The 13,083-nt window shown below is 34.0% G+C and overlaps 1 protein-coding gene across 1 annotated transcript; it reads left to right on the top strand.

Moving 5' to 3' along the window:
* Positions 1–6,610: 6,610 nt before the first annotated feature.
* LOC110737573 (protein FAR1-RELATED SEQUENCE 5-like) lies at positions 6,611–11,382 on the top strand. The gene is made up of 4 exons (XM_021917913.1): positions 6,611–6,642; positions 9,630–9,784; positions 10,434–10,548; positions 10,635–11,382. Exons 1-4 carry the CDS (start codon positions 6,611–6,613, stop codon positions 11,380–11,382), a joined length of 1,050 nt encoding a protein of 349 aa, XP_021773605.1.
* The last annotated feature ends 1,701 nt before the right edge of the window (positions 11,383–13,083 follow it).

The raw sequence follows: 13,083 nt of genomic DNA on the forward strand, positions 1-13,083 counted from the left end.
TTCCATCATCAAATTGATCTCTCCATTTTTGCAGGAAAACCTGCGATTCTTCATCCTCTTCAATCCACTTATTGTCTTTATTTTCTTTCCCTCCAATTGGAAGACCAAATACAGCATGGACGTCTTCCAGGAGGACTTCTATCTCCTCTCTATTTGGCAATTGAAGGGAGGCTCTGTCGGGGTTGAAGCTTACCACAAGCTCGTGACAAAAACAGTTTTTGTTAGAATCCAGGTCCAATAGTAGGAAGGACCCAAAGCCTACATCCCTTACAGCTTGCTTGTGAGCTTCCGGAAGTCCTACAATAACATGTTTCATGAATTTGGCTGGTGGAATACGTTGTCTAAATGCCACTTGTTCCTCCTCATCACTGTCTTCTTGCACATGTCTGATTTTTTCCCCTTCGTAGACTGTACATTTGCTGGAGGTTCCTTCCTTTTTTTTGGCACGGGTACCACTTTTTCCTTATCAGCGACCCTAATATAAAATATGAAACAAAATAGATTTAATGCATGAAACAATATAATTAGTATATGAAACAATACATGTATTTTATGGAACATAATTAGGGGTGGGACTTTTCAAACCGAACCGTGAAACCGGCCGTTACCGAACCGAACCATCACGGACCGATCCGTTTATAAACCGATAAATTTAAACCGAAAACCGAACTGAACCGTTCAATATCAAACCGAAACCGAATCGAACCGCTCAATGTCAACCCGTTACGGACCGTAAACCGATAACAAACCAAACTGCTCAAATCCGAACCGAAACAAAACCGAACCGAATGGTTTATAAACCCGTTAATGACCCGAACCGTTTATAAACCGAAACCGTTTAAACCGTAAAAAAAAACCGTTTAAACCGAACCATTTGTAACCCGCTAACCGTTTAAACCGACCCGTTTATGAACCGAAACCGTTTAAACCGCTGGAAAAACTATATAAACCGAACCGTTATAATCCGCTAACCGTCTAAACTGAACTGCCATAACCCGTTAAACCGTTAAAATCGAACTGTTTTCGAATCGCAACCTGTTTAAACTGATCCGATTACAAACTGCTTAATTCAAATTGAATTATTTACAACCTAAATGGCTAAATAGTAAATACAATTAATGTTAATAAATGTAGATCTAATCAAACGGCTTAGGTTTATACAAAGGTTTATATCACCTAGATCTAGTCCAACGGCATTATTAATATCGTTTTATATTACTTATTTATTTTAATTACAAGATATATCATTTGTACCATTTTCATTCCAGTAATAATGCTAGTCCACCCAAATTATCTTCATTGTTCCTTCATAAAGATATTCATGATCATCCAATAACACTCAAAGGTAACATAAGATTGGAGATGTATGAGATTGCGTTACAAAAGTGGCATAAGCATTAGAATATTACTGTACTAGTCAATAAGGCGTACAAATGTACAATCATTCACATTATCACTTTATAAAAATTTCTTATACAAGTATTTTGTAAAGGGGGAGGACTAAAATGTTTATAAAACTGCATGAGAATAACTAGATGTCTAGATTTGAAATTTATGGTAGAAGAAAATGGGAAACTTTCCCTTCCTTTACATGATCAAAAATTTTACACCCCTAACAGACGGTAAAAGGAAAGTTAACATACTAGAATACTAGTATACTACTATATCCTAAAAACAAAAGGCAGCAGAATCTTGAAGCAGCAGCACAATACCCAAGAGCAGAGGAAATAGCAGCAACAAGCAGGAACCAGCTTACGCAATAACAGATCAACAACTTATCAGAAGCAAGGAACAATAAGCAGAAGGGACTCAGCATGAACTTATTTTTGTTTTTCAAAATTGCTACCTTTTCATTACCTATCGTCTTTTCAAAAAAAGTGTAATGCTTCCATATACCTGCGGTTCTTTGACGTTTATTAACAGAAGGATTGATAGTGCCGGTATTACTAGCATCATCAAGCGGGACAGAGGCAGCTTAAGAGCTAACAGTATCAAAATTTGATTGCCTCTCATAGTCAAATTCATCATACTCTCGAGACATGACTGAAACAAAAAAAAAATAGCATTTATAAGTACCAAATTAAGTGACAGATTCTACTAATAGTGAGCAATTAAGCATGCATTGTCTCATGTGACTAACATATGAGTACATTTTAAGTACTAACTTTAAGCCCAACTAAAAGAATTCTTGACATAAACATTCCATTCTAATCAAAGCAGTCAAAAATGAATTCTTGACATAAACATTCCAGGCAAGCTCGGTGAAGTGAACAAGGAATGCATAAGTTAACTAGACTTTCCCGCACAGTTTGACTAGGTATCCAGTTACTGAAGATTCTATCATTCTTCACCAATCATATATCCACAAGATAGCCAAAATACAGACCATCAAAAGTCCACCCTTGCTTTCTGAAACTCAGATAAGAAACATGCAAGTGCTTTTAGACAACATCAGGACAGACCCCCACTAATCCAAGTAATTGTACAGATCAGCTGCTATAAGAAGATAGCTAGCTTGGAGTGTGAAAACAAAAGGCTTAATGTCTCATTGCAAGCAAGATGCATGTTGCATACATGAAAATGCAGTACATTATTGGTTCTAGATACCTGCAGCTTATAACTGCTATTGACTCTCTACAAGAAAACAGAAAAAAGAAAGGTCTCAATCACTTTGGGACCTTAGACAATCAAATGAATTTGACACCACAGACAAGCAAATAAGAGAGGCAAACAATGGCTTTAGCTAGTTCTCATAGAAGATATAAAGCAAAGGAAATATGCAATCTCTATGAAGATTTATAAGAAGTAAACTCAAACATAGACTAGAACAACAACAACAATAATCAAATACAAAAACAGAAAAACTGTATTAAAAAAAAAAAACGAAAAGGAAAAAGTAATTACCTTTGAGTAGTCTTTGACGGCTTGAAGGAGATTTGAAGATGGAGAACTGCCTGAACTGGAGATCAAAAGAAAAAATCAAGAACTTGAAGTAAAAAAAAAACCGAAACGAAAACGAAAAAAATCGAAAAAATTAACAACAAAATTACCTTGAGGTTTGACGGCTTGAAGGAGAGGAAGAATTGAAAAAAAAAAAAAACGAGAATGGAAAAGTCAGAAATAAGAAGTTTAGATCCAAAACAAAAATGAAACGAAAATAAAAACCCTAAATAAAAAAAAGTAAAAAACCGAAACGAAAACGAAAAAAATCAAAACGAAAACAACAAAAATTAACAAAAAATTACCTTGAGGTTTGACGGCTTGAAGGAGAGGAAGACAAAAACAAAAAAACGACAATGAAAAAGTCAGAAATTAGAACTTAGATCCAAAACAAAAATGAAACGAAAACAAAAACCCTAAATAAACAAACCGAAACAAAAACGAAAAAAAATCAAAACGAAAACAACAAAAATTAACAAAAAATTACCTTGAGTTTTGAACTTTTGACGGCTTGAAGCCTTCAAATTGAAGGAGAGGAAGATTTGAAAAAACAAAAAAACGAGAATGTAAAGCGAGAAATCAGAAATGTAGATCCAAAACACAAATGAAACGAAAACAAAAACCCTAATTAGGATTTTTAAAAGTTGAGAAGTTGAGCTTGAGATTCTTGAGAATTTCAGAACGAATGAGTGAGATGAGAACTGAGAAACTGAGAAGTTAGAGAGAGAAACTGAGAGTGAGTAAAACGGCTGAATGGCTGATAGAGTGGGCTTGAGATTCTAGGTTTAGGTTTTACTTGTTCATTTGATCAACCGTCCATATTCAATCTCAAGGATTCTCAACATCTAACCGTTCATTTTTTTTTTTTTTTTTTTTGTAGATTCTAGAATTTTCATCTAGATCTAACGGTCTAGATTTTTCTTTGTGCTTTTCTAGGTCTTTTTGACCGTTTTTTTAGTTATTTATTATTATTATTATTTTGAAAGATTATTATTATTATTGTTAGTATAATTTTTTGTTAATATTATTATTATTACTAGTTTACTACTACAGTACTACTATTATAGTATTATTATAATATTATTATAATTATTATTATTATTACTATTATTATTATTATTATTATTATTATTAGTTTATTACTTATAAGTTATAAATTGTAAGAAACGCAAATGTTTCAAAATTGAAATTGATTCAATACGACATAGTTAATGACTTAATGAGTTAATGCACATCAATATCTGACATCTCTATATGTATATTATATATATCTGTGAGTCTGTGACTATATATCAGTATATAAAATAAACTAATAATAACTTAATAAGTAATAACTAATAAAGTAATGAAAATCTAACCATTGTTTTTCATGGGCATTCAATCTAACCGTTGTATATTTGACTATTCGTACATTAGTATTGCATAATGATTTCATCACCACTTTAATTAGTGATTTCGTGATTTCGTCCATTTAACTTATTAAGTTGTTTGAGTTAGTAATCTAAATAAAGTAACAAACTAAATAACGAATCCATTTAATCTCGTGTAAGTTATAATTTATAAGAAATGCAATGTTTGGAAATGGAAATTGATTCAATACGATATTGTTAATGTATATGTAATTATAGATTAATTATTATGTATATCATATCGTACGAATGTACGGTTGGTATCATTATCATACTATCATAAGTATCATTGCCTCATTGAATTATTGGTATGTACTATAATCGTAAACATATTTACATATCTGATCATTAAAACTTAAAAGTTTAAAACACTTGTTGATCAATCTAATTGAATACTTGTACATTCTTAATTATCGATTTATCGTATTATAAGTATCAACTCATTAAATCATGGTCATGATTTCGTGATTTCGTCCATTTAACTTATTAAGTTGTTTGAGTTAGTAATCTAAATAAAGTAACAAACTAAATAACGAATCCATTTAATCTCGTGTAAGTTATAATTTATAAGAAATGCAATGTTTGGAAATGGAAATTGATTCAATACAATATTGTTAATGTATATGTAATTATAGATTAATTATTATGTATATCATATCGTACGAATGTACGGTTGGTATCATTATCATACTATCATAAGTATCATTGCCTCATTGAATTATTGGTATGTACTACAATCGATAAACATATTTACATATCTGATTATTAAAACTTAAAAGTTTAAAACACTTGTTGATCAATCTAATTGAATACTTGTACATTCTTAATTATCGATTTATCGTATTATAAGTATCAACTCATTAAATCATGGTCATGACGCGATCTTTAAAACAATCATGAATTCATGACCCAAACCGCTTATAAACCGAACCGACATGATCCAAACCGTTCATAAACCGAACCAATTGAACTATGTAAACCCTCCACTAAACCGACCCATTTCAAACTGAACCGACATGATTCGCACCGTTTATAAACCGAACCGATATTGACCCGGGTAAACCCGCCCCTAAACCGACCCATTTCAAACCAAACCGGCTTGATCTAAACCGTTTGTAAACCGAACTGACATTGACCCGGGTAAACCCGCCCCCTAAACCGACCCGTATCAAACCGAACCGACATAATCCGAATCGTTTATAAACCGACCCGCTTATGACCCAAACCGAATTTGAACCGCAAAGAAATAAACCGAAACCAAAACGAGCCGTGACTAACCCAAACCGAACCAAACCGACCCGCCAGCTAAACTAAACCGTTTCAATCCGAACCGCTCCAAACCGAAACCGACTCAAACCGAGGTCAAACCGAACCGCCAGACCGAAGTCCCACCCCTAAACATAATTAGTATAAAATGAAACATAATTGTTATTATTCCGGAAAATGGAAAACTGAAATAATTTATATATTATATGAAACATTTATATGAAAAACTGAAACAATTTACATATTTTATGAATCATCATTAAAAAACAATTCAACTACATTTTTACATAACGTTGACAACACAATTCCAAAAACAGTTTTCCAACCACAGATATGACTATGTAACATTAGATTTTATAATTGAATCAGTGACAAGTCTTTTTGTAACAATAACAACACCTTATGGTGCAAGTCAAAATTATTGTTATCATACAATAAAATTTGAAACATTACTTTGTAGATTTTGTTTCTGTTGTTGGGATTTGTATGTTTTCCGTCGCTTGTTCGGCTATGGCGGGAACGACGGCCTTATCAACGGGGTTTTCCGCCACTTCTTCCTCCAAATCTCTTTGCACATTTTCGCTGTTCAAAAGGAAAAGTATTTAAAATTTCCAACAAATATTATGGTTTATATGATAACATTGAAACATCTACCAAACAAAACGGAACCATAGATAAGACTATGTGACAATAAATATGAGAAATGAAATAGTATATGATTAGTATATGAAACAATGCACATATTATATGGAAAATAAATATAATAATATGAAACATAAGGTATGTTTTTGTGAAACATAATGATAAGATATCACTACACCTAGTTCATAAAGAACCCAACTATATGAAACAAGTAATATAATATATGAAACATTAGTATAAAAAATCGAAACACCGTACACACAAAACGAAACCACAGTTGTGACTATGAAAAAAAACATTGACATATCTAACAAACCAAACGAAACCACAATTATGACTATGTAATAATAACTATGAGAAATGAACCAGCAGTCATTGATATAAGGTATGTAAGAAATGAAATAGTATACCATTAGTATATGAAAAAATGCACATATTGTTTGGAACATATACATAAATAAATGAAACATATGGTGTGATTTTTTGAAACATAATGTATAACATATCACTACACCTAGTTCATATGGAACCCAACTATATGAAACAAGCAATATAATATATAAAACATTAATCTGAAACAATTGAGACATCTAACAAACAAAACGAATGCATATCACTACATCTAGTTCATAAAGAACCCAACTATATGAAACAAGAAATATAATATATAAATCATTGATATGAAAATATGAACCATCTTACAAACAAAACGAAACCATATTACTACATCTAGTTCATAAAGGACCAAACTATATGAAACAAGCAATATAATAAATGAAACATTGATTTGAAAAATTATAACACTTTATATATTTTATGAAACATCATTAAATTACAATTAATCTACATTTTAACAACACAATTGACTGTGGCATTAGTTTTTTTAATTTTGAAAAAATAACAACAACTTATGGAACAAATCAAAATTACTCTTATAATTCAATACATAACAACGTTCGGAAACAATGGTTCATTTTTCCGTTACAATAATTCCAAATACAGAAACACTATAACAAAATTAATTTGATACTAATTTTAAATCCCTAGTTGCAGTAATTTCAAAAATACCAAAACACAATCTATATAATTTTTGAAACCCTAAGTATAATTCGCGCGACATTAACAATAAAATTGGAAACATTACTTTGTCAATTGAGCTTTCGTCGTTGGTGGTTGTAGGTTTTCCGTCGCTTGTTCGGCTGCAGCGGGAACGCCGGCCTCCTCCATAGGATTTTCCGCCTCCACTCCATCCAACTCTCTTCGCAACCTTTCTCTGTTCAAAACCAAACATTTTGAAAATTTAAAACCCTAAGTGTTTACATTATCTTATTTTCATCATAATTTACTGAATTATAAAAAACTTACTGAAATTTCTTGAAACTCTCCTTGCTTCGGTAGTCCTTTTTCTGCGTTTGTTCTTTCATTTTGCTAACAAAATCGAAAATGGGTATTTTTGGGTAGTTTTTGGGGTTTTGATAGAACAATGTAGCAGTTACTTCCGTTTTTTTCCTAATGGAAGTTATGGGCGCGAACACAATTGAAGTAAGATAATTGGTTTTTGAAATGATGTAAATTTGTAAGAATAATCGGTGTGTAAGGGAAGCAAACCAACCGTCAGTTTTGATTAGACATTAGGATTGCAGTTTTAAATTTTCGAGGGAAAAGTGATCATTGTCTCAATAAATGCACAATGGGTATACATGTGCATATGTTTAATCTCAGCCGTTAGTTTCATAATTTTAATGGCATAAGATTGGTTCTCATTTTAACTTGGTTCTCATATAAGGCTTGGTTCTCACATGATCCCTCCCCTATATATATATATATAAAAGAAAAAAAAAGTTGTATTGCATAAGCCCTGCATATGATTTGTACTTGTGAAGACTAAAACATATATTTAATTTACTACTCCCTCCGTCTCTTATCTACATGCCTACTTTCTTTTTTTAGGGTTTCAAAACTACATGCCTATATCTATTTAAAGAATATACTTTTTGACAATATTCTCTCTTTTTGATGAGTTGTCATCATTTTTTTTTTTGTACTTTTAACATCATTTTCCAACACTTTCTCTTTCCATCTCTTTGATAATTACCAAATACTTTTTCTTTATCTTTATCTCTCTCTAACCCCACATGCATATTTGTACTTTTGAATCATGGGTTTTAAGGAATCTCTAAGTTCCTTAATTCTCGTGAAAAACGGGAAATAGGCATGTAGATAAGGGACAGAGGGAGTATAGATTTTTGTAGAAAGAAATGGATAAGACTGTTTGAATGTATTTGTGATTTTCAAGAGTTGTAGTTAAATTGTGCTTAAGCCTAAATGCTTAATTAACACAAGTGCGCAACTACAGTATACTCGTGCATATGTAAGGAAAATTGTATTGTATGGAATTATATAAGACTTTGAAATTAATTATTTGGCAAAAGCTAACGAGAGCCTCCGGACGTTAAATAAGATAACTAAAAGTAGAAATACTAAAGTAAAATTAAAATTAATTACACCGATCGACGCGTTAGCAAGATCCTAATTATTACTTAGTTATCTAACGCCCGAGGCTCTTGTTAGCAAGATCCTAATTATTTTTCTTGTTATCCCACGGTGGACAATTTAATTTATTTAAAAATTCTTGGATTAAGTTAGTTTTTGAATTTTGTAAATAGTTTTGGAGGGATTAATTATAATTGGCTAATTGTTTGATTGAGATTTTGAATAATGTGGTTTAAACAAATATTCTTATTATATAAAGGATAATGATAATGGGATGCTACTAACTCGACTTAGTTAAATGCGGTACTTGCATTTTAGAAATAAATCTTATACTTTATACATTTCAAAATGAAGACCTTCTAATAATGTCCAAGGGATGAATTAAAATAAGGGTAACGAGTAAAGACTCTCAATGGACAACTCATTTTCGAGATCAACCAAAGCTTGTTTATGTTAGTATATTTAAAAAATTACCCAAGCTTAACAGGTTTTGAAATCTCGTTTAATAACTGTAGACATCTAAAAATGTATCCTCAAAACCAAACCCGATGATGAACAACCTTTCACCGCCATTATTGGTTGGGTCAAGTATTTAATCTTGGGAGTGCTTAAAATCCATATTCAGTCAAACGTAGCCTGCAAATCAGTCAACAAATTAGTCCAAATGTCCAAATTTTTTGGCTACACCCCCCTATAGGCATAGTTGGCTACTCCCTCCCTTGAACGACGTCGTTTTAGTCATTTTCTGTTTTTCCTTTTCAATTTTTTCCCTTTCCTTCTTCTTATTACTTTCCTTACTATCCAAGCCACCTATATATTTCATTTTAAACCTAATTTCCTATATTTTTTATTCTTTATTTTTGCATTTTCTCTCTATAGTTTGTTAATTTCTCTCTCATTCATGGATGAATCATTGATTGTAGCTGTCGATCGTGATTGTGAACTTCGGCATTCTTCGATTTCCGATTTTGATCGTGATTGTGAAGTTGTTTCTCCCTCTTCTGTTGGATTGCTTAATTCATTTGTTGATCAATGTGAGTTTTTTTTTTATTAATTTTGCTTCTATTTTAGTTGTTTTATCAATGTGATTTGATTGACGAAATTGTCTTTGTTTTAGATCAATTTAGTTTTTGCTTTAGCTCGATTTGTGTACTCTGATTTTGATTGCTATTTTACGCTTATTTGTAGTAGCATTAGTTGATTTTGTCTCTGCTTTAGTTCAATTTGTGAACTTTGATTTTGATTTCTATTTTACGCTACTATGTATTAGAATTTTATGATGGTGTTTCTGTTTTAGTTTAATTTTAATCCATTTGTTATTGTATGTTTATTCGAATTTTTTTTTGTTATAATGTACGTTTTATTTCAATTTCTCATTTTTGATCTAATTGAAATGCTTTAATCAAGTATGTTGATATAATGATCAGTGAATTTTGTAGGTACCTTTTATTTATTTTTTTTTATCATTTTGAACAATTTCATAATTCTAAATGATCATTATTATTCAAACTAATGTTTTGTTATAGATGTTTACATGATATTTTTTTATATTCAGTACTATATTTAATTTTATTATTTTGATCATTTGATAATGCTAAATGATCATTTATATTATTATTGTTTACTGTTTTGTATATGTACATATATGTTATTGAATATGTTCATTTTTAAAAACTTATGCAGTGGGTACTAGTGATGAAATTGTCTTTGAAGAAGCAATAACTAAATCAGAGTTAATTGGTAAAGATTTTAATTCTGAAGAAGAAGCTTATGATAGTTATAATGAATACGCATTTAGGCATGGATTTGGTATTAGTATTGATAAGAGTAAAACCCGAAATGATTTTTCTTTGAAGATGAAATGATTTGTTTGTTGTAATGAAGGTTGGAAGGAGATAAGGCTAAGAATAAAAGGTCTTATGAGAGACTTGAAACAAGAACTGGTTGTTTGGCTTTTATTCAATTCAAGATTGATCGTTTAGGTTTATGGACATGTGCAAAACATAATCATCATATGATTCCTCCTGAAAAGAGGCATTTGTTAAGGTCTCAAAGGAGTGTTTCTACAGAAAATTTGCAATTTATGTCTACATTAAGGTGTAGTGGAGTAAAAATTTCTGCAGCTTTGAGAGCAATGAAGAAGGATGTTGGTGGTTCTCCTAATTCAGGATTTACGGGACCCGATGCCTATAATGCTTTATTTGCAGAAAAGCGATCTTTATTTGATGGTTGTGATAGTCATCAACTGATCAAATACTTTCCAAAAAGACAACTTGATGAAGCTGAATTTTACTACGATTTCGAGCAAGATGAGGATGGGTGTTTAGTTAACTTTTTTTGGCGTGATGGTCGGATGAAGAGAGATTATGAGTATTTTGGAGATTTGCTGGTTTTTGATACTACATATAGGACAAATAAATACGGAATGATTTGTGCTCCATTTGTTGGCATGAATCATCATGCTAATAATATTATGTTTGGTATGGGTTTTATTCTCAACGAGCGAACTGAATCTTTTGTGTGGCTCTTTGATACATTCTTAAAATATACGGGAAAGAAAAGTCCTATCACAATAACGAATCCAGCTCAAGCAATTGCCGGTATTCAGAATGTTTTCCCTCTTAGCGTGTGATTAGGGGATTTTTCCCCACCAATCACCATCTGACAAGCGGACCAATCAGGTTCCGCCATGTGTCCGTCACATGGGCCAATAGGAGCCTGCCACGTGTCAAGCAATGATCCGTCCACTATGGACCAATTACGACACGACACGTGTCCTTCCCATGACACCTGGGATAACCGGTCACCTAGGCCCAACTTCCGTGGGAAGCCCAATCAGCCCAAGGTTAACCTAAACCTAGATTGGCACGTTTCCCGAGGTTATAAATACCTCCCTTAATCCTCATTAAGGGAGATTACGCAGATTACACACATTAAACTCTCTCACCTAGAGAGACTCAATCACTTTAATTTCCGCATTAATTACTCCATAATCAAGTATTAACTTGACCGTCGGAGGCGGATCTCCAATCATCCGGAGCATCCGTTTGTTTTGCAGGTACGGGCGCCCGGTTCCAGTCTCGGAATTGTAACTCTCCCGCAGGACATCAGAAAACCCCGAAACATCTTGGCGCCGTCTGTGGGGAGAGTACTTCTGAGATGGCATCCACGTTTTTACCGGCTCCTGAAGAGAGACGTCCCCTGGACGACCCTCTAGTTCAGTCGGACCACGATACTGAGAATGAATTTGAAGTTGAAGCTCACACAGCTTCAGACGGGACCCTAAGGGCCTGACGTACCCGTCATACCGAAAGGAGGGAACGGGAACCTCTTCATACAGCAAGCGAGCCAGCAGGCGCACCGCCTGTTCGGCAGCAGCCGACTGATGGGTCTGCTCCCATCACAAGGAACGAACTCATGACCTTCATGAGGGACTTCAAGGGAGAAATTCAAGAGTTTATCAACAAGAAGCCGTCTGCTCTGGACAAGGAGCAGTCGGCTAAGAAACCCTCCACTTCACGGAAGAGGAAGCCAGTTCAAGGGCGAGAGGCGACCCCTCATCCTAAATCTAGGAAGTGGGAGCCACCTGCCCTTGATTTCACAAAATACCGTTTTCCTACTCCAGGAAATAGGAAACCTGTTCGTCATATTCAGGCGGACGGGTCGAGGAAAACATACACAGACGCTCGGCTACTGCTAGAGCAGAAGAAGAGTGACCGATTGTCAGAGTCGGCCTCTACTTCAAACTTCCAAGACAGTCTGCGAAATACCTCGATGAGGTATACTCAGTCGTATCATGAGAGTCATTCAGGCGGCACCTCCCGTCAGTCCGGCTATCATAGCGACCAGGCGGTACCAAACTTACCGTTTGTACCGCAACAACAGTATTTTTTACAGCCACCTCCGTTTGGTGGACATGCAGCAAAAAATGTCCAACCTATGGACTGGCAGCTACGGTTGCTTAGGCTTGGTGAACAGCCGTCGGCCTTCTCCAAGGAAATTACTGAAGCCGCTCACCCGGCCAAAGTGAAAAATGTATTAGTAGGCGCCTATGACGGCACTACTAACCTAGAAGACCATCTGATGGCATTCACCAACCTGATGTACCTTCAAGGGTTGGATGATCCCACTTGGTGCAAGTGTTTCCCTGCGACTCTCAAAGGAATCGCACAACAATGGTTCGGCAACCTGCCGACCGGTTGTGTAAATAACTTCAAGACGCTTGCTTACTTATTCACCTCCAACTTCGCCATGAACATCCCTACGAAGAAGAAGACCCTTGATTTAGGAACAATTCAGCAGGGCGAGAAGGAGGGGCTTCGTTCTTACATCA

Source organism: Chenopodium quinoa, unplaced genomic scaffold (assembly GCF_001683475.1).
Source record: "Chenopodium quinoa cultivar QQ74 unplaced genomic scaffold, ASM168347v1, whole genome shotgun sequence".
Lineage (NCBI taxonomy): Eukaryota > Viridiplantae > Streptophyta > Magnoliopsida > Caryophyllales > Amaranthaceae > Chenopodium > Chenopodium quinoa.

Excerpts from the sequence above, each read along its gene's own strand:
- LOC110737573 (XM_021917913.1), top strand. The coding sequence starts at position 6,611 with ATGAGAAATGAACCAGCAGTCATTGATATAAG. Across the intron at positions 9,785-10,433 it reads TAATTCATTTGTTGATCAAT|TGGGTACTAGTGATGAAATT; the intron begins GTGAGTTTTTTT and ends AAACTTATGCAG. Across the intron at positions 10,549-10,634 it reads TATAATGAATACGCATTTAG|GTTGGAAGGAGATAAGGCTA; the intron begins GCATGGATTTGG and ends GTTGTAATGAAG.